Source organism: Myotis myotis, unplaced genomic scaffold (assembly GCF_014108235.1).
Source record: "Myotis myotis isolate mMyoMyo1 unplaced genomic scaffold, mMyoMyo1.p scaffold_m19_p_2, whole genome shotgun sequence".
Lineage (NCBI taxonomy): Eukaryota > Metazoa > Chordata > Mammalia > Chiroptera > Vespertilionidae > Myotis > Myotis myotis.
The window spans coordinates 150,993,806-151,018,501 of NW_023416324.1; the positions used below are offsets into that span (position 1 = coordinate 150,993,806).

General features: G+C 42.4%; 1 protein-coding gene across 2 annotated transcripts in view; it reads left to right on the forward strand.

Moving 5' to 3' along the window:
• Positions 1-24,696, forward strand: part of SIDT1 (SID1 transmembrane family member 1) — a 94,713-nt gene that overhangs the window by 59,756 nt on the left and 10,261 nt on the right. For both annotated transcript variants that reach the window (XM_036352302.1, XM_036352303.1), the window contains exons 10-19: positions 3,594-3,637; positions 12,815-12,886; positions 14,176-14,321; positions 15,048-15,121; positions 16,290-16,356; positions 17,765-17,838; positions 19,763-19,886; positions 20,080-20,197; positions 22,771-22,907; positions 23,559-23,667. In XM_036352302.1, coding sequence (XP_036208195.1) covers positions 3,594-3,637; positions 12,815-12,886; positions 14,176-14,321; positions 15,048-15,121; positions 16,290-16,356; positions 17,765-17,838; positions 19,763-19,886; positions 20,080-20,197; positions 22,771-22,907; positions 23,559-23,667 — 965 coding nt within the window. The remainder of the gene's footprint in view (positions 1-3,593; positions 3,638-12,814; positions 12,887-14,175; positions 14,322-15,047; positions 15,122-16,289; positions 16,357-17,764; positions 17,839-19,762; positions 19,887-20,079; positions 20,198-22,770; positions 22,908-23,558; positions 23,668-24,696) is intronic.

Here is a 24,696-nt window from a genome sequence, read left to right on the forward strand (position 1 = left end):
GAGCCAGCGATGGGAGGATCTGGGGAGAGAGTGGCCCAGGCAGAGAACAAGAGCAAAAGCCCTGAGGCAGGGATGAATTTGCTGTATCTAGAGAAAAAGGAGATATGAAGAGAAGTTCCTCCACCAAATCACCAGGATCAGGAGAGTGCCACTTCTGGAGTCCCCGTCTGGAAGAAAACAAGAGCAGATGGCAAAGTGCAGGTGCATCTAGCCCCAACTTTCCTCCTCCTCCACTCCCGCCTCATATTCAAAAGGGAGGCTCACTTTGAGGAAGAGGGTAATTCACATTTAAATTTTTGGTAGACATTCTCAAATGGTATACATAGGTTTTATATAATAGCTATTGAGATATAATTCACAGAACATAAAGTTCACCCTTTTACAGTATACAATTCAGTGGTTTTTAGTGTATTCACAGTTGCACAACCACCACCACTATCTAATTTTCATCACCTCCAAAAAGAAGCCCTGCATTGACTGATATTACAAGATACAAGTTCAGTGTACAGAAATCAATTGGATTTCTATACGCTAGCAATTTACAATTTAAACATGAAATTAAGAAAACAATTCCATTTACAATAGCATTGAAATAATAAAATACTTAATAACACATTTAACTAATTAAAACTATAAAACATCCTTGAAGAAATTAAAGAGGACTTAAATAAATGGAAAGATGTCCCATATTCATGGGTTGAAAGACTTAATATTGTTAAAATGGGATAGTAGGTAGAATAATGGCCCCCAAAAGATGTCCACATGCCAATATACAGAACCTGTGAATACGGTACTTTACAGGACAAAAGACATTTTGCAGATGTGATAACGTTATGAAGATTATCCCAGATTATCCATATGGGTATAATGTAATAACAAGGGCCCTTATATAAAAGGGAGACAAGCCCTAACCGGTTTGGCTCAGTGGATAGAGCCTGCTGACTGAAGGGTCCCAGGTTCGATTCCGGTCAAGGACATGTACCTTGGTTGTGAGCACATCCCCAGTAGGAGGTGTGTAGGAGGCAGCTGATCGATGTTTCTCTCTCATCAATGTTTCTAACTCTCTATCCCTCTCCCTTCCTCTCTGTAAAAAATCAATAAAATATATTTTTAAAAAATAATAAATAAATAAAAGGGAGACAAGAGAGTCAAAGGCAGAAGGAGGAGATGTGATGATGGAAGCAGGGGTTGGAGTCATACACTCTAAAGACAAAGGAAGGGGCCATGAGTCAAAAAGTTGAAACAACTCTCCAAAAATTCATCTGGAATAAAAAAAGACCCCGAATAGCTGCAGCAATCCTGAGAAAGAACAAAGTAGGTGGGATCTCAATACCAGATATCAAGCTGTATTACAAAGCCACTGTTCTCAAAACTGCCTGGTACTGGCACAAGAACAGACATATAGATCAATGGAATAGAATAGAGAGCCCAGAAATCGGCCCGAACCAATATGCTCAATTAATATTTGACAAAGGAGGCAAGAACATACAATGGAGCCAAGATAGTCTCTTCAATAAATGGTGTTGGGAAAATTGGACAGATATATGCAAGAAAATGAAACTAGACCACCAACTTACACCATACACAAAAATAAACTCAAAATGGATAAAGGACTTAAATGTACAACGGGAAACCATAAAAATTCTAGAAGAATCCAAAGGCAACAAAATCTCAGACATATGCCAAAGCAATTTCTTCACTGATACAGCTCCTAGGGCACTTGAAACTAAAGAGAAAATGAACAAATGGGACTACATCAAAATAAAAAGCTTCTGCGCAGCAAAAGAAACCATCAACAAAACAACAAGAAAACCCACTGCGTGGGAAAACATATTTGCAGATGTCTCACTTGCAGCCACATGAGACATCTGATAAGGGCCTAATCTCCAAAATTTATAGGGAACTCATACAACTTAACAAAAGGAAGATAAACAATCCAATCAAAAAATGGGCAAAGGATCTAAATAGACACCTTTCAAAAGAGGACATTCAGAAAGCCAAGAGACATATGAAAACATGCTCAAAGTCACTAATCATCCGAGAGATGCAAATCAAAACAACAATGAGGTACCATCTCACACCTGTCAGACTGGCTATCATCAACAAATCAACAAACGACAAGTGCTGGAGAGGATGTGGAGAAAAAGGAACACTCGTGCACTGCTGGTGGGAATGCAGACTGGTGCAGCCACTATGGAAGACAGTATGGAGTTTCCTCAAAAAACTAAAAATGGAACTCCCATTTGACCCTGTGATCCCACTTCTAGGAATATATCCCAAGAAACCAGAAACACCAATCAGAAAGGATATATGCACCCATATGTTCATAGCAGCACAATTCACCATAGCTAAGATCTGGAAACAGCCTAAGTGCCCATCAGTAGATGAATGGATTAGAAAACTGTGGTACATCTACACCATGGAATACTATGCTGCTGTAAAAAAGAAGGAACTCTTACCATTTGCAAAGGCATGGATGGAACTGGAGAGCATTATGCTAAGTGAAATAAGCCAGTCAATGAAGGAAAAATACCACATGATCTCACTCATTCATGGATAATAGAGACCATTATAAACTTTTGAACAATAATAGATACAGAGGCAGAGCTGCCTCAAACAGATTGTCAAACTGTAGCGGGAAGGACGGGGAGGGTTGGGGGGCAGGAGGGAGGGGGGTAAGAGATCAACCGAAGGACTTGTATGCATGCATATAAGCATAACCAATGGACATAAGACACTGGGGGGTAGGGGAGGCCAGGGGATTGTCAAGAGCGGGGGGAAAAAAAGGGCACATATGTAATACCCTTTGTAATACTTTAAGCAATTAAAAAAAAAAGTTGAAACAACCAAAATGTCCACCAAGTATAAACCAAGAAATGTGATATATCCATGCAATGGATTATTAACCATAAAATGACTGAAGTATTGATTCATATGTCATATAGATGAACCTTGAAAACATTAAGTGAAAAAAGCCAGTCAAGAAAGACTACATATAGTATATTTCATTTATAAGAAATGTCCAGAATAGGCAGATTTATAGAGACAGACAATAGATTAATGGTTGCCAGGAGCTGGGAGGAAGGGGAATAGGGAGTGACTGCTAATAGATTTGAGATTTCTTCGGGGGATGATGAAAATGTTCTCGAATTAGGTAATAGTGATAGTTGCACAACTTTGTGAACATACTAAAACTCATTGAATTGTGTATATTAAAGGGTGTATGGATTTTATGGTATGTTAGTTATCTGAAAATAAGCGAATCTGAAAATAAATTAATGAATGTGTGTGTGTGTGCGTGTGCGTGTGTGTGTGTGCACGCGTGTGCTCCCACGCACCTCTAGGGATAGAACTGCTGGATTATATAGTAACTCTATGTTTAGCTTTTTGAGGAACTGCCAAACGTTTCCTAAGTGGCTACACCATTTTACAATCCTACTAGCAATGTATCAGAGTCCCAAGTTCTCCACATCCAAAGGCCCATTTTTAAGAGATTCTGGCAGACAAATGTGCAATAAAGTCTATAGAGGACGCAGGTAAAATGCTGAGGTTTTCGCTGCCTTAGGAGCATGTGCATGTGCTTTTTTTTGCAGGTTTCAGAGAAAATCCATTGATGGAAGCTTTGGTTCCAATGATGGTAAGAAAAATCCCTGGTTTCAAATCAAATTGATGTTATGTGTATGGTAACACTCCCATTTGGTACTTCTTTTGTCTCTATGTCCTTTGTAATTTCCAATCCCTCCCTTGGTTCCTAACCCACAAAATAGTCTAATCTGCAGCCTTTCTACAAAAAATGGAGCTCAGTGAGAACCAATAATTACTGAGATATGGAACTCATACTGAAAACTTTTGCTTGGAGCGTCCCTTGTAATTATCCACAAGTCCATTTGTCAGCCATTCATCCTTTTTAAAAGTAAAATCTTTTTGAGGATATAAATTGTTTATACCTATCCCCGAGTTGATTTATGAAAGATATTAAAAATGTATTGTTAACTCTAATTCAGAGTTTAATTTTCCCAAATTGAGATAGAGGTGTTTGGTTTCTTTTGTTCAAGTAACTAGAAAACTGAAATATTTGAGTCTAGCAAATATCATAAGAATAATAACTCTGAGAAATCCAAAGTAATTGATTATCCAACCATTGTAATATGCCCTTTCCTCTACTCCGAGAATTTGAACAAAGGAATTCAATTGCCTGATACTTTTTATCAAAACTTTTAAAAAATTAAATGTCTTCATTTTTTAAATTGAGATATATGACACTGTATAAGTTTCAGGTATACAACAAAAATACAATATTTGTATGTTGTGTAAAAGGATCACCACAATGAGTTCAGTTAGCACTCATTACCACACATGCACATTTTTTTTCTTGTGATGAGAACTTTAAAGATCTACTCTCTCAGAAACTTTCAAATGTACGATACAGGATTATTAACTATAGTCACCATGCTGTACGTTAATGACATCTCAGGACTTACTTATTTTATAACTGGAAGTTTGTACTTTTGTACATGTCCTCATTTTTGAAAAGCCTAAATCAGCATGTGTTTCACAGTACTCATACGCCATTTGGCAGAGAGTGATCATTTGGGAAAGGAAGGATAAGTGAGACTTGATTTTTAAGTCACAAGCAGCAGATGTTTAGTTTGTGTTTTCAACACTTAAATGAACCCACGGAATCTTAGGAAGACACAAATTGAGCCCCTCCCCACACACAACCAGCAGACATTTCCCCCCTGCTGCTTCTTTTGCCTTCCTTTGACTTTTGTCTTCCTTACTGTCAGCATGTCTACTTTTCCAGCCACCCAGGCAATTTTTTTAAATAACATCCAACAGCCAATATAAGAGACTGTGAAAGGACACCTGCTCTACTGTCATTAAAATGCTAAATACTACTTTCCCTTTTATTCATAAAATGTGTAGGTAAATTTGCCTTCTCTCTGGATTTCACCTTTTTCTCGCCAGGGCTCCCCAGGTTTTGCTCTTATTTTATGCCTGGTTGAACTTAGAAAGCCGGATTGGTTGGATCCCATTCGGTGCTCTGTGAATGAATACTCTGTTATTTTTATTGTATGAGTGAAGTCATTTTATTATTATAATGATAGTTAAAGGAACACCATGTTCAGAAGACTCTCCTGAACAGTGAAACATAGGTGAACAGAGCTGGGACTTGGGCCAGATGATTGTCAAAATCAAGAAGGCTCTGAAAATAAGCTAAGAGCTAGAGGTGCCCTTCAGATGGCAGCAGAAATTAATGAGTGACTAAAGGAAAAGAAAAGGGAAGAGGAGGGGAGGGGAGGGGAGGGGAGGGGAGGGAAGGATAAAGGTGCATCAATTAGATTTCATGTGGCTGCAAGTAACAAGAAAATATATCTCAAACATGCCTAAACCATATGAAGCTCCTCTCCCTGGAAATTGAGCAGAAAGTTGGGCTTCAGAACTGACTGAGTCAGGTGGCTCTTGTCCTTTCCCTGCCATTTCCTTGGCTCTCCTTTGCTCTCAGTGGCTGGTGGTAAGATGGATCAGATTTATACCCTCACTTGACAATGTCCAGAGGGAAGGACGTTTTCAGAAGCAACTTATTCTCACTTTACTGGCCTACGGGGAATCGTTCACTTATTGGTAAACCAGTCACTGCAAAGGAACATATTTACCCACAGATCCATTAAGCCTGCTTATAGAATTAGGATGAGATCATCTTTTGCTAAGACCAGAGTTTCTCAAACTCAACATTAATTGACATTACAGGCCAGATAGTTCTTTGTTGTTGGGAGCTGTCCTATGTATTGCAGGAAGTTCAACATTTAACCGCATCCTTCACCTCTACCTACTAGGATGCAGCAGTACACTTCCTCCCTGTGACAACTCAAATGTCTCCAGACATTGCCAAATGTCATCTTGAGGGCAAAACATTTTCTCCATCCCTGGTTGAAAATCACTGACTTTAACACATGGACTGCCAGGCACAGGTGAGGATACCTGAACAAAATCCCAGCTTAGTTAGGAAGTGTGGAATAAGAAAGTTCACCACAAAGGCTTTAAAATAGGGTGGAAATAAAGAATCTTTGTGGCAGAGAGGCTACAGGGAAAGATCAAAGATAATATAACTCATGTCACAGGACCACTAGTGAGAGGAGACTTAGGTGATTTAAACCAAGAGCAGAGCCCTGACCGGTTTGGCTCAGTGGATAGAGCGTCGGCCTGCGGACTGAAGGGTCCCAGGTTCGATTCTGGTCAAGGACATGTACCTTGGTTGCAGGCACATCCCCAGTAGGGAGTGTTCAGGAGGCAGCTGATCGATGCTTCTAAGGCTCTATCCCTCTCCCTTCCTCTCTGTAAAAAATCAATAAAATATATTTAAAAAAAAAAAAAACAGGAGCAGAGAAGACAAGATCTACCTTGGAGAAAAACCAGTTAGTGACTTTTTTAAACATGTCAAACAGAGCATTGATAAGCCAGCCTCAGAGAGGGACCTTATCTGGAAGCTAAACTGAGACATTCAGGGAGGAAGCTTTGGAGAGGACCAGGATTCAGAAATGTCTGTTTCTCCCCAGGGCCAAGATTAGTGTGACTGTGGAGCTCCAGGAAGTTCAGTGGAGCTCAGAGCTCCAGGAAATGCCTTGGGGGCTTGGTGGCAGCACTATTTTAGTTAGGTAACCACAGGAAGGCTGCAGCTGGAGAACCTGCCGACTCCTCTGCATTTGTTATTCTTTGACTTGTCTGCAGTTCTTTAAGTTTTATATGAAATATGTCAACATTGGCTCCAACTATCCTAAAAAGAGAAAGAACTTATTTTATACTTCACTAGAGGCCCAGGGCATGAAAATTCATGCACTGGAGGGGGTGTCCCTCAGCCCAGCCTGCCCCCTTTCACAGTCCGGGAGCCCTCAGGGATGGGAGGCGACCCAGTGATTAGGGGATGGCGATGCCCCCATCACACCTCTGTTGCTGCCACTGCCGGCAGCACAAGCCTTGGCTGGCCCTGGTTACCTGAGCCTTGGGAGACCCTGGGTGGCTGGGCAGCTGCCATCCGAGGCTTGCCTGAGCCTCGGGCCGGCCCTGGATGGCTGAGGTGCTGAGGGGACTGGGGGACTCCGGAGGCAGGTGCACAGCAAGGCCAGGCCTGCCTGGGGGTGGGTCTGGCCTTGCCACACCTGCCACCCCAGCGGGGCTGAGGGGACTGGGCACCGCCATCTTTGAAGGCATATTGGCTGTGGGTACCACCATCTTTGCGATGGCGTGATGGTCAATTGGCATAGTCCCTCTTTATTAGATAGGATTGGATGAAAAAGGAGATGAGACCCTAAAGCCAGATGAAGTGGAAATAGTGCTGGTAAAGAGCTTCTTCCGTCCTTGAAGGGACAATGTATTCTCCATTCATCACTTAGGACTTAAAGCAAGGTTCTCGGGGGTCATCTGAGGAGTACTAGAAAAAGCTCTGTGCTCTAAAAACCTTTCTTCCACTGGCTCTCTCAGCAGAGAAACCCATATTTCTCATCATTTTTAAAGAGTCTGTACAGAAATTCAGACACCAAGTGGGAAGAGAGATGAATGAAGCATACCTCACAGGCCTGTGGGGCACCTGAGCTGTCACCACGGACCTGGGTGTAGCATAAGGCAAGGTCACTTTTTCAAGTGAGGGAGCTTGACAAACCTGTCAGGTTTGTATATTTAAGAACCATATGGCCAATCCAATGAACCCTTCCCTGGGTAGAGCCGTTATTGAGTCAGCCTCTCAGCAAAGAGTAGGGTTCAGAGGAAGTAAGACAAGCAGTGTGTTGAGTCTGGAGACACCAAGGAGCACAGGCCATCACCAGGCTCTGGGGCGATGGGTCTCTAATGCTAGTCCTGACCCTCTACTCTTCTTTTTCCAAATTTCCTTGACTTTTCTTGCTCAGTTTTTCCTTTGAGAGGAATTTTATATCCCTCTACAAAGATTCATGCTTTCCTTCATTTTCTCCTCAGCTTTTGAAACAAAACATGAAATTAGTTGGGGTAGGTAGACAATTGACACAAAAATGGAATTTCATGGCAGCTAGTTCACATCATTTCCGACTCCCTCTTCAGCTTCCCACCTCCTGCGTTCAGAAATGGAAAGAGGCAGGACAGTTATAAATATGAAGTCCCTGAAAGTTCCAAATATGCTCAGAATGAAATGACATTTTCCCCCTTCACACAGAGCATTTAACATAAAGAGCACACATGAAAGCATATATTTTTCTATGTTAGTAAAGTAGACAGATGGCAAGGGGGTTGTGCTCAGAGAAAAACACAACAGAACAAGTTTCCTCAATTAGATTAGCTCATTCACAACCTTATAAGTTTGCTTATTTCCAGCTAGAACATCTTGGTCTGTCCTATGAGCTAATATTTTTGTATTTAATTCTTCTTTCTCAGTACCATACAGATAAGTGTAAAAATGGCTTGCCTTCTAGGACCATTGATCATACTTGAAGTTTGGAAGAAAATGCTTTGGATTTCATGTCTGAAACCCATGTTTTAGACATAAGAAAAATTATCTCATGTTGACCAATCGTATGTTTAAATTATACCTATAAAAGTCCACAGAGTTCAAACTTTTTACGTGCTGGCAATTATATTGCACATGAAAATCTTGATGTTCTAAATCGTCACAGAACCCCTGCTGTTGGCTCAGAATGAGGCAGAGCAGAGTGCAGAAATCAGTGACACGTCCAAGTCTGAACAGACCTACACAGCTGGCTTTTCCTTTTCAATGGAGTTGTCACCTAACAAAACAGTGGTTGTTTTTGCTTTCTCGCTTGCTTTGATTTTAGTTTTTGTTTGCGTTTTTTTTTTTCTCTTTTGATCACACACACACAAAAACCATTGGCTCCCACAAACCATTACAACCTCCTGCCAAAACTGACCTCATCATTTTCCTATGTGCACTTCTTACCTCCTCAGAGGGCTTCTCAGTAACACCAAAATGCCAAAAATTCTGGGTTTTATTATTTTAGTGTCATTCTTCACTTACTATTTGCACATTTATTTTTTAAGTTAAATCTTAAATAAGGAACAGAGGTTAATGGTTAAAAATAGGGGCTTGCACTTGAAAAGAAAAAGATGTGAAAGGGACTGAGGGAAATGTAAATGGAGAAGACTGAATATAGCACTGAGGGATATGATCAATGCAGTGATTTTTGTGAGACTTCCCACAATGAACTAGACAGAAAGAAGGCAGGAGCATGGAATCATTGGCCAGCACAGCAGCCAATGTAAAGAGCAAAGGTTGTGCTTATGGTAGCGGAGATGCACATGAGCCTCAACCTGCTTGTCTCTTTTGAAAGATATTCTGGAGCACTCCACCAAAGCAACTTGCTTACTGACAGTTATTCATATTTTGAAGGAAAACCCTTGTGTTTCTTTCAATTAAGAAAAATTTTAGCTGAGACCAATATAATAAACCAATATCCACCCAATATCAGAGTGACTCTGGGCAAATGACTTGATCTCTCAGCAACTCCCCTTTTGTTGTCTTTAAAATGGTGATAACAATAGCACCCATTTCATTGGGTTGTTGAAAAATTAAAATTCTTGTAAAGAGCTCAAAAGAATGTCTGACGCACAGTAAGCTTTCAATAACCATTGGCCAGTAGTAGTGATCATAGCAGCAGCAGCCACAGCAGCAGTAACAGAAGCATTAGTAATAGTAGGAGTGGTGGTGGTAACAGTGTTAGTACTTGTTATAGTACTAATCATAGTCAATAGTAGCAGCAGCAGAGCTCTGTGCTGTAACTATGGCCAAATCTGTCCTAGGTAAAAAAAAAAAAAAAAAATCAATTTGCAGTCACCATCTTCCCATAACACTGTTGTGTGCTCAAAAGATTTAATCTCTCATTAAGAGTCTGAAAGTAACCTGTTTCTATGCCTGGAAATTGGCTGGAAAGTAGAGATGGTGTTGATACCATGCAATTATGGGTAAGTCCAAGAAAGGCCAGGGAACATCTTTCTTTAAGTAATAAGAAATATATGAAGGGATCTCCAAGCCTAGGAACAGTGCCAGGCAGTTTGCATTCTGAGGGCCCTGGGAACAGCCAGGAATGCTGCCATTAGCTCCATGGTGTTGCTGCCCAGCTGCTGAGCCATCAAAGTGAGGCAAGCAATTGAGTCTCCAAGGCCATCAGATGTCTCTCATCGTCTGGCTAAATATTTTGGACTTGAGGTTTAATTTTTTTTTTCATGGAGGAAATGAATGGACACACAAAGAGTAAAAAAAAAAAGTGGAAAGACTATACAGTTGGCTTGCACAACTGGATGATTTTACTGCCACTAGTGGGAGTGTAGTTTGAGAGCTGAATGAAGAGAGCCAACTGTGACAAACGATGAATTGTTTGAGGCTTTGGGTCCTTTTACATGTGTTACACTCCAGCATTCATGTAAACGATAAAGACCCATGTTTTCAATGAAGAAATAGAAATATATTTGCAGTGAGGATATGAAAGAATATTCTCAGTTATGGCTTCACTGAAAAGATATTTCCCTGCAACAGTACAAGAGACTGGCAAGTTACAGATTTTTTTTTTGTCTGTATTGCGACAGAAGCAATCGCAGCTCTCAGAAAGCAGGTTTCAGTAAGGAATCCCCACCAGCCCGACAATATCCCAGATCCTTGGCAAAGCTCAGGAGACGGTGAAGAATCCCGTGCGTCTCCACAAATGAGTGTGGCGCCCGGAAACATGGCGGCATTAAGTCAGAGTCAGAAACTGCCTAGATACCTGCGCAGATGTACTTTTTAGAGTCTTTTTCTCTCACTGACAACAACCACTTGGCAATAGATACTCCTATTCTCCCTCCTCAGTATCCCTTAAAATAACCAATGTTCATTCACATCTTTAGCTCATGTTGCTATTATTTATTGCTCCAAGGAGTGCAGAAATTTCCTTTCCCATCTGGGCTTTTTCAGCCTATTGTGAGGGTTCTGCTAACTGCTGTAACAAGTAAACCTCCAAATTACAGTGCCTTAATCACAGGCGTTTATTTCTGATGTTTTTGTTCCGTGGTGGCCTTCCTCACAGGGATTCAGCACCTATGCTCCTTTGTTCTTGTGATTCTGCAATACTGTCAAGCAAGAATCAGCAGCTTTTCTCTAAAGTACCTACCAGTAAATATGTTAAGATTTGCCAGTCATATAGTCTCTGTCAAACCTGCTCATTGTAGCTAAAACCAGCCATAGACATACCCAAATGAGTGTGACTATCTCTCAATTCAACTTTATATATGAACTAGAGGCCCGGTGCACAAAAATTTGTGCACTCGGGGTGGGGGGAGGTCCCTCAGCCTGGCCTGTGCCCTCTCACAGTCTGGGGCCCCTCGGGGGATGACCATCTGCTGGCTGAGGCCTGCTTCTCGGGGGATTTGGCCTAAGATGGCAATCAGGGGATGTCCACTTGCCAGCGGGGAGCAGACCTAGCTGCAGTCAGACAACCTTTGCCTGCTGAGGAGGCAGGAGAGGCTCCCACCATCACCGCTGTACTGGCAGCCATCAGCCTGGCTTGTGGCTGAGCAGAAATCCTCCATGTGGGAGCTCACTGACCACCAGAGGGCAGCTCCTGCATTGAGCGTCTGCCCCCTGGTGGTCAGTGTGTGTCATAGTGACCAGTCATTCCCAGTCTTTCTGCTGTTAGGGTCAGTTTGCATATTAGCCTTTTACTATATAGGACAGAGGCCTGCTGCATGGGTGGGGGCCAGCTGGTTTGCCCTGAATGGTGTCCTGGATCAGGGTAGGGGTCCAGCTTGGGTGCCTGGCCAGCCTGGTTGAGGGGCTGATGGCTGTTTTCAAGCTGCCCACATCCCCTTCAGGGTGGGAGTTCCCACTGGGGTGCCTGGCCAGCCTGGATGAGGGGCTGAGGGCTGTTTTCAGGCTGCCCGCACCCCCTTCAGGTTGGGGGTCCCCACTGGGGTGCCTGGCCAGCCTGGATGAGGGGCTGAGGGCTGTTTTCAGGTTGCCTGCACCCCCTTCAGGGTGGGGGTTCCCACTGGGGTGCCTGGCCAGCCTGGATGACAGGCTGAGGGTTGTTTTCAGGCTTGCCACACCCCCTTTAGGGTTTGCATCCCCACTGGGGTGTCTGGCCAGCCTGGATGACGGGCTGAGGGCTGTTTTCAGGCGGGCCAAGCCTACAACTGAAGCTCCCAGTCTCTCCTTTTTTTCTTTTTTCTTTTTTTATTCTGGGATTTATTTAACCTTCTGTAATTGAAACTTTGTTGTGGCTCCAGCTCTGAGGCCAGCTGGCTGAAAGCAGGTACCTGGGGTTTGTTTAGCTTCTATAATTGCAACATAGTTGCTTAGAGTGCAGCTCAGAGCCCGGCTGCGGCAGGCGGTGAATCTTAACTTCCTCCATCACCGGGGCAACCAAGCCTCATATTCACTTCAGCTGCGTGGCTGCCGGCCGCCATATTGGTTGGCATTTAATTTGCATATCACCTTGATTAGCCAATGGGAAGCGTAGCAGAGGTGCAGTTAATTACCATGTTTGTCTATTATTAGATAGGATACTGAATTTCAATTTCCTAGAATTTTCACCTGTCATGACATATTATTTTCCTTTTGATTTTTCCCTCCAATCATTTAAACATTTAAAAGTTATTCTTAGTTCAAGGGCCATAGAAAAACAGGTGGCAGGCTAGATTTGGCCTGTAGGCCACAGTTTGGTGACTCCTGTATTAGAGTGAAAAGAATATCAAATTTAAAATATTGTGTGCTGATCATTCAAACTACTTAGAATTGTGTTGTGTTCCTTTGTTTTAGCAACTGGACATAAAGTGTGTCCCTCTTCACTTTGCTTTTTAACAGGCTCTGGAACTCTGGCTGTGTCACATCCCATTGCTGCCAGCACCCCCGAAGGAAGCAGCTATGGGGCAATAGGTATTTTCTACGAGTCTATTCATGGAAGTGCTTCCTAATTCTCCAGCCACTAATGACTGTGAGAGCGGGCAAGGCAGTCATCACATACTAGTAAGACTGTATGGTCTTTGTAAGATGAATTGGTTGGATGATCTGGAAGATTCCTTCCAGTTCTAACTTTTTCCGGTTCTATTATTGTTTCTTGGATCTGCTAGCAACACTTGAATAGAATTCCCTATAATGGTTTGCCATCAACATCCCAAGGCCCCCATGGAGGTTTTTTCATACCCAGCCTGTCGAGGACTTGAAAGATGTGTCAGAGTCTGATGTTAGGGAGCCTGACCTCACCTGACCAGCTGTTTCATTCTCAGGTTTCAGGGGAGTAAGGGTGGTCAGAAGACTAAGGCTGAGCTGCAGGTGACCATGGCTGAAGCCCCCCAGTCTTTCCTTTGGGCTAACTTCATAATTGAAATTATGAAGTTATGAACCTGCTCACTGACACCCAGTCATGCACCTGGCAACCCCCAGAGTTCATTAAGTGGCCTGAAGGAAACAGAATTCCCAGCCCTGTCTTTTGGAGTAGGAGTGCTTTGATGCTTTCATGCACTTCCATGACACTGATTGGCCTATGAATGCTGCACCTCAAATGTCAGTGTAGAGAGACTGGGATCCTGTATCCCTGCCCTATTGTTCTGTAACTATGAGAAGCATAGTCAGTGCAGGCGACTTATTTCTGACTCTGCCAGAACAGGAGCTTTTTTTATTTAGCCATCTGAACAGAAGAAATAAAGCGGAAGTAGGCTTGGCACATGTGTTCATCAAGCTGCACAGATTCCCATCTGCTCTGGGAAGTGTTCACGGGGACACAAGGATTCCTCTTCCTGAGAATGTTGTTTACATTATGTAATCCTAGATGTGGCATGTGGGGGATTTCCGTGTACAAATACTTGATCCACAAGCCATGTAGAGCTGCTGGATATGGGTGTGCTGACAAGTATATGTGGTAGATGCTATACATAACTATGTGCATGCATATATTTACATATTTATGTTCATATTTTATATATGAAACAGGAAATATAGCATATTATCTTTGTGTCCAATCATTAACAGAGCAGATGTCTTTATATTCTTAAAAATAGAAGAGGAACATTAAAAGTTTGTTGAGGAGGAATTGAGAGAAAGGCCATGTGTTGTGGGTAAGGTGTTAGTTTTTACTAGTTTAGTCAACAATGTGCTTTTCGCAGAGAAGAATGGGCAACCTGGGTTCTTCTGGACTTTGGAAGGCAGATGAGTGTTCTCTGTTTCAGATGAGTCAAGCTCCAGTCCCGGCAGGCAGATGTCCTCCTCTGATGGGGGGCAGCCATACCAGTCAGACTCGGACAGCTCTGTGGAGGAGAGTGACTTCGACACCATGCCAGACATTGAGAGTGATAAGAACGTCATCCGGACCAAGGTACCTCTGCCTGGCTGTCCTCTCTGAAGGGCAGTTGATTACAACTTCAGCAATGCCTTTGTGTCCTTTTTTGTTTTCCTTCAGGCGAAAGTCATATTTCCCAAAGGGCTTTTTAAGGAAACTATAACTATAGACTAGAAGCAATCCTCTAATTAGCACTTCTGTCTGGAGGAAGAAAATGAGAACATTAAAGAGAATAGGGCAGCAGAACACCCTCAGGGTCTGAAGGGACAGCTTGTGGATAATAAAGGAGAGAGGGATCCAGCCAGATGGAAGAACAAATTCACTGAAGGGTGTAGCTGGGAAAGACTTTCTGGTTCTGTGCACATCATCCTTCAGGAGTAAAGTGTGCTTCTTTCTGGTGTATACTTATTATATTGTATTTATCTGGGAAGGTGTATGAAGATGAATTGCACAGTTTCAGTCCTGCAATTCAAGAACCACACTGTGGACCTCTTTGAAAACCAGGAAATCAATTTTTAAGATATAAGAAGCATTCGAGTCCCGCTAGTTTTTCCACATCAGCCAATCCTTAATAGTCCAAAAAGAAATACTAAGATTTTTATTATGATATTCTGGGATAAGCAAGATTAAAAGAAAAATCTTGTTAAATAAATTTAATTACCTAGTAAGGAATTGAACTGAAATTTGTAAAGCTCTCCTTTGTATCTTATGGGAGGGAAAAAGCAAGTACAGTTTTGCATTCTCTTTTTATTTGGCTTCCAGATGTTTCTTTACCTGTCAGATCTGTCCAGGAAGGACCGGAGAATCATCAGCAAAAAATATAAGATTTATTTTTGGTGAGTAGATGACCAAGAGGGCCATAGTTATCTTTATCAAAATTTAAAGGTTTTTTTGTATATGGTACCGTCACTTATATTACAGGTTTTAATGTTTAATGAGGCATAGATATAGGTGTTTCAAGAATCCATGCCATGCCCTAACTGGTTTGGCTCAGTGGATAGAGCATCGGCCTGTGGACTGAAGGGTCCTAGGTTCGATTCCAATCAGGGGCATGTACCTTGGTTGCGGGCACATCCCCAATAGGGGGTGTGCAGGAGGCAGCTGATCGATGTTTCTAACTCTCTATTCCTCTCCCTTCCTCTCTGTAAAAAAATCAATAAAATATTTTTTTTTTAAAGAATCCATGCCACATTCCATAGGAAAAATAAATTATAAGAGGCAACTGGCCCTAAATTAAATAAATACAAAGGAAAAAATAAGAATAGTAGTAGACTCCCATATGTGCAGGGAGCACACCAAATTCTCTTCCAGAAGGCTAATGCAACAATAACATTAATGTCACTACCTTGCATGAGACATGCTAATCTGCAGCCATCTCCTCTTCTCCTCACCAGGCCTTGCTCTTGGACGAACCAGGAATTTCAGGGACTAGATGCCTAGAGCATCTCAGAGTAGCTAGAAACTACCCCAGGATAATCAAACACACTGATGCCACCTCCCTTCGAGCTGAGAGGCTGAGCTGCCTGTCAAGGGCCCCTCCCTCTCCTCAAAACCCCAGGCTGACACTGACGGATCTTCTGACTCCTTTCTCTTCCCAATTATTTTACCCTTTAATTGGATTCAGATATTAGAGGAAAACAAGGGACAGTGGGGGCCACATGGAATTTCATAGTGGAACCTTCATTTTGGAACTAAGAGGAATCTAAGAGAGCCACATTCCTTTGTGTGATCCATCTCCCATGACTTGCATTCTGACCACGTTTCCTCTAATAACATCCTTAAGCAATAGATTCTCATTAGTAATTTGGTTAAAACAGAAGCAAGTATTATTTACATTGCTTTACAAATGACTGGAGAAACAAGAACCACATTATCAGTTTCTAATTGCTTTTGTGAGTTAACTAAGGAGTTATGGGGTGAAAACATTCTTTTTTAAAAAAACTTGAACAAAGATTTCATTGTTAATTTGGAAATAGCTATTTCCGGTTCTTTCTGCCTGCATAGGAATATCATCACTATCGCTGTGTTCTATGCACTACCTGTGATCCAGCTGGTCATCACCTACCAGACAGTAAGTGCTGCCCTGAACCCCAGAACCCACACTCTCATACTGCAGGGAGAGAGCTTTGCTGTGATGTACAGAGAAAGGTATAACTTGGGATTGGTCCAAAAATTAATTTCCCATTTGGGTTCTAATTGGACTTCTCCAATGCTTCATCTTTGACTTTTAATTCCCAATTATTTTATCAGAGAGAGGCTTGGGACCACTTGTATTGTTTTGTCTACCAATTCAAAATTATTACCTTGCACTCATTCAGTCATAGTATCTATCAATTGTGCCTATGATTTACCAGTTTGAAATCTTGACCATCATGTGATAATGAATAAATAAGTTTGCAGATCAAAACAAAGATGCCTGATGTCTCATTTAGCCTGTGCCCTCTCACTAAGAGGACATTTTTTTTTGTAAAAGTAAAACTAGCTTCATAAAACTAAAAAATATTAAAAGAAAACAAAATAAAAATAAACATAAATAATAATTAAAATAGTTTAAGAATCCCTAATACTCCTTCATAGAATCCAAGGGTCCAGGTCACTTGAGTGACCTTCCCTAGGATTTATTCTCTGTGAGAAAGTCCATTTAGATTAGCACGAAGCTGAAGGTGTCTCCAGTGAAGTGGTTCTCAAACTTTGTTGTGCATTAAAATCATCTGGGGAACTTTTAAAAATCCCTGTGTCCAAGCTGTACCCCATAGCAATTAGATCAGAGTCTCTTAGAGTGGAACTAGCCATCAGTACTTATTAAATGCCCAGTGATTCCAGTGTACAGCCAACTTTGAGAACCAAAGTTCTAATAATATTCAGCCAATTTCATATTTACTGCATGTACTACATTATGAGAACAAGTACTTTATGAGGTCTGATTATCACAATTTATAAACTAAATATTCTCTGAATACTTTGGGCCCCTGTCAGATGACATATCTATACTGTGGTCTGGGGAGATTCTTGATGATAGAGATGGTGGTAAATATGGAAAACTGAACACCATATCCTCGTGTCTACCTGCACTGTGGTTATTTTCACAGAGGATGGGACAGCTTCATGTCCTCCCAGCATTCATCTAGAAAATAGGACATATCATGGCAGTCCTAATAGGCATGTCCCAATGTTAGCATCCTTTGATACTCCTTTTATCATGAGAACAAAGGGAACAAACTCAGTTGAATTCCACCTTGAGGCCGTGTAATGAGGAAAACAGAATATTTCAATTCAAAGCAAGATGGTAGCATCTAAAGGAAATGTGCCTGTGCTGAGGGGAGGTGGCAGATAATGACCCAGCCTGATGAGAAGGAGTGCTGGTTGCACTGAGTCACAGACAGTCTATCACTGTGAGCAGTGCTGCTCTTTGTGATTTCAGGCTTGGCTCAGGGGACCAAGAAAAACTGCATCTCTGCTTCTCGCTCTTGATTTTGCAGGTGGTAAATGTCACTGGAAACCAGGACATCTGTTACTACAACTTCCTCTGTGCTCACCCTTTGGGTGTCCTGAGGTAAGCCCACTCCACCGGTTGCCATTTCTAAAGGCTTTTAGAAATGCCTTTCTATGTAATGCTGTGATTTCAGTTTTTAAAAAATACCAAAAACACCTGTGGAAAACTACCCCAGTCATGGATAAAGAGGCATTTAAATCAAGAAGTTGAGACCAGACATGCTTCTCGCATTCCTGTATGAGGCGTCAGGAAATGTTCCTAAAAATAATCTGCTGAGGTGAGGGCAGGGATGTTTTTGAAAACATCAGGTCCCTAGTTGTGATGACACTTTTCCATGGGCATGAGCTGCTAGTACATTCAATCCATTAAACAACCTCATGAGGAAGACAGTGTTACTGTCACCATCCTCCTTTTTAGATGAAGATGCGAGGGCAGTGATGGCGAACCTATGACACGTGTGTCAGAGGTGACACGAGAACTCATTTTCTTGGTTGATTTTTCTTTGTTAAATGGCATTTAAATATATAAAATAAATATCAAAAATATGTCTTTGTTTTACTATGGTTGCAAATATCAAAAAATTTCTATATGTGACACGGCACCAGAGTTAAGTTAGGGTTTTTCAAAATGCTGACACGCCGAGCTCAAAAGGTTTGCCATCCCTGTGCTAGGGCTTAGAAAGGTAAGGACTTGCTGAAGGTCCCTCAGCTGTCAGTGATGTAGGAACTTGAACCACACTTGCTGCCCCTAAGACAGAGGTGGGCAAACTTTTTGACTCGAGGGCCACAATGGGTTCTTAAACTGGACCGGAGGGCTGGAACAAAAGCATGGATGGAGTGTTTGTGTGAACTAATATAAATTCAAAGTAAACATCATTACATAAAAGGGTATGGTCTTTTTTTTTTTTTTTTAATATATTTTATTGATTTTTTACAGAGAGGAAGGGAGAGAGATAGAGAGCCAGAAACATCGATGAGAGAGAAACATCGATCAGCTGCCTCCTGCACATCTCCTACTGGGGATATGCCCGCAACCCAGGTACATGCCCTTGACCGGAATCGAACCTGGGACCCTTCAGTCCGCAGGCCAACGCTCCATCCACTGAGCCAAACCGGTTTCGGCTTTTTTTTTTTTTTTTAGTTTTATTCATTTCAAACGGGCCGGATTCGGCCTGCGGGCCATAGTTTGCCCACGGCTGCCCTAAGACCATGCTGCAACCTCCAGAAGTGGAAAGAGCCTTAGCCTGGGAGTTGGGAGCCTGGCTTCTTGTTCTAGAACAAGTTTTCTGAATTAAAGCCACTGGTTGTGACCAGCTTAAATCCTGATATTCATACCTTCAGAGCTAAGTGTTGACACAACACGGATCCATCTATGAGAATTCCCTCTCACACTGTAGCTGAAACACTTGCCCAAACTGCCCATCTTTGGAGCATCTCTCTTTCCCAGGATTCATTCCATGCCAGTGCCCATGGGACCAGAGAGGATTGAGAGCATAATAGGGAAGCATAGTCCTGGCCGGGTTTGGCTCAGTGGATAGAGCATTGGCTTGCAGACCAAAGGGTCCCAGGTTCGATTTCGGTCAAGGGTACATGCCTGGGTCACAGGCCCGATCCCCACCAAGGGAGCGTGCAGGAAGCAGCCAATTCATGATTCTCTCTCATCGATGATGTTTCTGTCTCTTTCCCTCTCCCTTTCTGAAATCAATAAAAATATATTTAAAAAAATAGGGAAGCATAGTGGGCACTCCTGAGAGGAAGCAGCTACATTTTACAGGCCTGGCATCCTAAAATGAACGGTTAAAGATGATCTCTGATGATTTTCCAGTCCTGGAATCTTTTTTTTTTTTTTTTTTTTCAGTCCTGGAACCTTATGAAAAGGTTAGTGGTGGAAAACACGAATGCTGCGTTCCCTCGCTAATTCGTGCATTCATTCTCTAAATCTCTCTGACTGCCTGACTCCCCCATGGTTTCTCTCGTCCCTTCAGTGCCTTCAATAACATTCTCAGTAACCTGGGGCACGTGCTCCTGGGCTTCCTCTTCCTGCTGATAGTCTTGCGCAGGGACATTCTCCACCGAAGAGCCCTGGATGCCAAGGACATCTTTGCCAAGGTGAGCAGAGGGCGGGTGAATCACAAGTGGGAGCTACAAGGGCTATGATTCCAAACCAGATCTACAAAGGGGAAGAACATCTTATGGGTGGTGATGATGGTTTACGATGCTTGAGGCCAGGCTTGGGCTCCAGATTCTGTGGCTCTGTCACTCACTGGTATCTTTCTGTTGACCACGCTTTCTCCTTTTCCAGGAGTATGGGATTCCCAAACACTTCGGTCTCTTCTATGCTATGGGCATCGCATTGATGATGGAAGGAGTGCTCAGTGCCTGTTACCACATCTGCCCTAATTACTCCAACTTCCAATTTGGTAATTAGAATTTACATCAACTACACGGATTTGAGTTATAGGATCCTTATCCTGGGACCCTCCCCAAAATGCCAAGGTCATACCTGCAAGAATTAAACACCATTTAACATGAACTAAAGCCCCAGGACACCTCACTACAGGGCATGGTTTCCACACATTTTCTCTCTGATCACGTTTTAGACTAGACAACTCCTAAGACTGAATGTTGATCTCATGGCCATATCTGCAGGTGAGCCGTGGGCTAATCTTAGGCAGCAAGTCAGCAGGTAGAACTCACCAACTAGTGTCTAGAAAGGTCCTCAGTATAACTTGGCCTAATTTAGCAGTTAGATTGCTTTGGGATGGATGTAATAGAAAAACCAATTAAAATTGAATGAAATAATAAGGACATTTATCAGCTCAGCTCACCACCTGAAACTCCAGAGGCGGAAAGGGCTAGTAGCTCTGGTTCCACTTCTCACCTGTTGCTTTTATTCTCAGGCTGTCAGGGAACTTAGGATGGCAAATATAGTTATAGCTGATTCTGGCTTCCTGTCTCCACCCCACGATGTTTGGAGGACACAGCTTCAGGAGCCTTCGTTTAAGAGCATGGAAACTTCTTTTCTAAAAGTCCCCCAGATAACATTCCCCCACAGCTCAATAGTTCATTGAGCCTATTCCAGAATCATAGTCATGAGCCCATTCCAGACTCATTCCCTATGTGCTAGTTAGCTCAGACTTGGGTTGCTACACTAATCACAGTGGCAAAGAAGGTGAGATTACCTTTAGATCAATGGGACCTATCCCTGGAACCAGGGGTGAGGTTAGCCTTCTTAAAGCAAATTGGCTTGACAGGTATGCATTTCTGAATTGAAAGCAGGGCTAAGAAGTCTGAGTTAGCACTGAGCTGCTGTCAGGGAGCAGGAGGGAAGAGCTGATGCTGGTGGTAGGCAATTAACAATGTCCTCTGTACTCAAGAAGAAAGGTTTTTAAACAGTCATTTTTATGTTTGTGCTCTAGCCTCTGGCTATTAACTTAGAACACCTCAGAAATTCTCTGTCTTATTTTATTTTATTTATTTATTTTTGCTTAATCCTCACCCAAGGATATCCTTTCCAATGATTTTTAGAGGGAGTGGAAGGGAAGGGGGAGAGAGAAAGGAAGAGAAACATTGATGTGAGAGAGACACATTAATTGGTTGCCTCCTGCACATGCCCCCAACTCGGGCCAGGATCGGGCCTGCAACACAGGTACATGCCCTTGACCAGGAATCCAACCCAGATCCTTCAGTCCAAGGTCCAAAGCTCTAACCACTGAGCAACTGGCCAGGACACTCTGTCACATTTTAATTTTTTAAAATTAGAAAACATTTTTAAGAGGGAAAACTATAGAGAACAATATCATTCACCACTCAGAATAAACAAATGCCAATATTTAAAAACATTTGACTTAAATCTACTTTTTAAGAAATAAAATATTGTGTAAACTTCTTGAACTACTTTCCAAATTTATTCCCCTCTTTCTTTCCCTAGAGGCAACAACCATGATTAATTTGGTATTTATTCTTCCAGTTTGTTTTTATAGTCTTACTACATTTATAGTAAATTGATATTAATTTACTACACTCTGTTCTGTAACCTTCTTTTTTCATCCAATAATATGTTTTCAAGATTTATCAATATTGAATCAAGGACAGCTCATTCATTCATTTTTTTTTAAGAATTGTCTTATTCTGTACTAAAAATATACCACATTTATCAATTCCTCTATTGAACAACCTTCAGATGTTACCAACATTTTGCTGTTACAGATAGTGCTGCAGTGAACATCCTTATGTTCAGCTCTGTGTATATGTGAAAGAAGTTCTCCGGGGTACCTAAAAGTAGAATTTAGGGGTCACCTGCAATGGAAGATGGGCATCTTTCATTTTACCAAAAGCTGACAGGTTTCTCTCCAGAGCATTAATTCCTACTCCTGCTAGCTGTGGGAGAGTTCTCATTTCCCACATCATCACTGGCGTGTGTTATTGTCAGGTATTTAGATTCTTATTAGATTGTTTAGTAACATGGAATATTGCATTGTTGTTTTCACTTGCATTTCCATAACTCTCATGCAGCTAAGCCACATTTAATTTATAGCTGATGGGAAATCCCTAGCCTATAAAGCTATGCAGGAGCAGCCATCAGTGTGGTTACGTTTCAGGATGCTGAGAAGGGCCTCCTACGCTCACCTAAGATTCATTTTCTTGTCACACTGCCTTAATTGTCACCACGAGGGCTTTTTCTGTTATTGTTGTCGAACACCAGCGTTTAAACACAAACACCCCTGCGAGTGGGAATAGTCAATTATTTGTCATATCAGGTAAGTTTCTTCTGTGAACTAGGAACAGCTTTCTTTGGAGGGATTCAGAAGTGGAGTATGTAGGGGTTGCCTAGAGAGCATGCCTGCAAGGCAGGCATATTGGAGGTCTCCACACAGTCTAAGGGCAGTGGATACCCCAAGGCCTGAAGGGAGGGGGTTTTCCGAGGCTGAAGAGAAATCTGTCTGTTGCCTACTGGATCCTGATGGTCTCGGCTCCTCCTCTGCACCTGCAGACACCTCCTTCATGTACATGATCGCTGGCCTCTGCATGTTGAAGCTCTACCAGACCCGCCACCCAGACATCAACGCCAGCGCCTACGCTGCCTACGCCTCCTTCGCCTTGGTCATCACACTCACGGTGCTTGGAGTGGTGCGTCCCTCCCCATGACTTCAGCCTCCCTTTCAGAACGAACCTTCTTGGAAGGTTTTTTGTTGTTTGTTTGTTTTGGGGAGCTCAGGTGAACGGAATTGAATTAATCATAATCCTTGGTTCATGACACTCTCATCGTTGATCCATTCATGGCATTTTATTTGCTTATGCGGCTAGTTATTTTTTATAATGTGATTGGCACCTATAAAACTACCCCTGAAGAGTTTTAAGCTAAAGCTGGGACTTCACTCACGTGAGACTGAAGTAGGGATGTACAAGACTGGAGAGACTGACTTCAGAGATTAGAAACCACTTTCTAAACATGCATGGACAAGTGTTACCTGTCTGCAGCTATTTGAAGAGCAGTAGTCCTCAACTTTAAACCTCTCACCCCTTCACCACTGCTGTTCAGCTGCTTCTCCCTTTTCCATTTTTATTTGGCCAGGTAGCCATTCTGTTTCCTGCCCTGGGTGTAGTAAGACCCCTGTGAGGTCAGTGAAGGGGATGAGGTGGAATGTGAGGGGGAGGCGAGGGGGACAAAGTCACGCACAGCTTGGTTTTTGACTCCTTATGCCAATTTGAGAGGGAGCTGATCTTAGAAGTTCTCTGGGGAAAACCGCAGGTGAAGGCAACTTCCATCTTTTCTTCTAGGTGTTTGGAAAAAATGACGTCTGGTTCTGGGTCATCTTCTCTGCTATCCATATACTGGCCTCTCTGGCCCTCAGCACCCAGATCTACTACATGGGTCGTTTCAAGATAGGTGAGTCGCCTTTTACGTAATACTAAGCACACTGAGAAAACACTGTTCTCACTGATCCAGCCATCGTGAATACATGCTCTGAATTCTGTGTTGTGTTTCATAGCATACATTCTCTCCAAAACCTCCTCTCCTTCACTGGGTTGCAGTAAACTACTATCACTAAGACTAGTCACCTGAGAAACTACGCTCACCACACCTGAGAGCTGAGGCATCCCCAAAAGCTTTGCAATCCACCAAACTTTGGAAGTGCATTTGCAGAACAACATGATTGCCATACCACTGATTCTACCTGGGGGTGTTTTTTTGTTTGTTTGTTTTGTGGCATTTAAAAGGGCCATTTCTTTAACCATGATAAATGGTTATCAAGAATGAATTATATATTCTTTTCAAGTTCTGGGACTGGAAATTTGAGACCAACTTGCCAATGTTAGCTGCAGGATACCTCCTGGACTCCCTTTGACCTTGTGAACATTGAACATTGGCACCTGTAAAACTACCCCTGAGAAGACTGACTTCAGAGATTAAAAACCACTTTCTGAACATGCATGGATAAGTGTTACCCACAGATATCAGCTCTGGCCTGCTGTTGGTCAGTCATCACACGTGGGAGCAGGTTCAAGTCATCTTGGAGCATTTAAATTTCACCTGCCATTTTGAGGTCCATGAAGTCAGACAAATATTCTTTGGTCTATGTCAGGGGTCCTCAAACTTTTTAAACAGGGGGCCAGTTCACTGTCCCTCAGACCGTTGGAGGGCCGGACTATAGTTAAAAAAATACTACGAACAAATTCCTATGCACGCTGCACATATCTTATTTTGAAGTAAAAAAACAAAACGGGAACAAATACAATATTTGTATTTGCATGTGGCCTGCAGGCCGTAGTTTGAGGACCCCTGACCTAGATGGTCCAGGTTCTAATTTAGAATTCACGGTTCCTCAGAACATAGCTCTCCTGTAGAGCTGGTCCCCAGCCCCTCCCTCTTTTCTTCCCACCTCTGTCTCTGTCCTACATCTTAAGGGGTCTCATA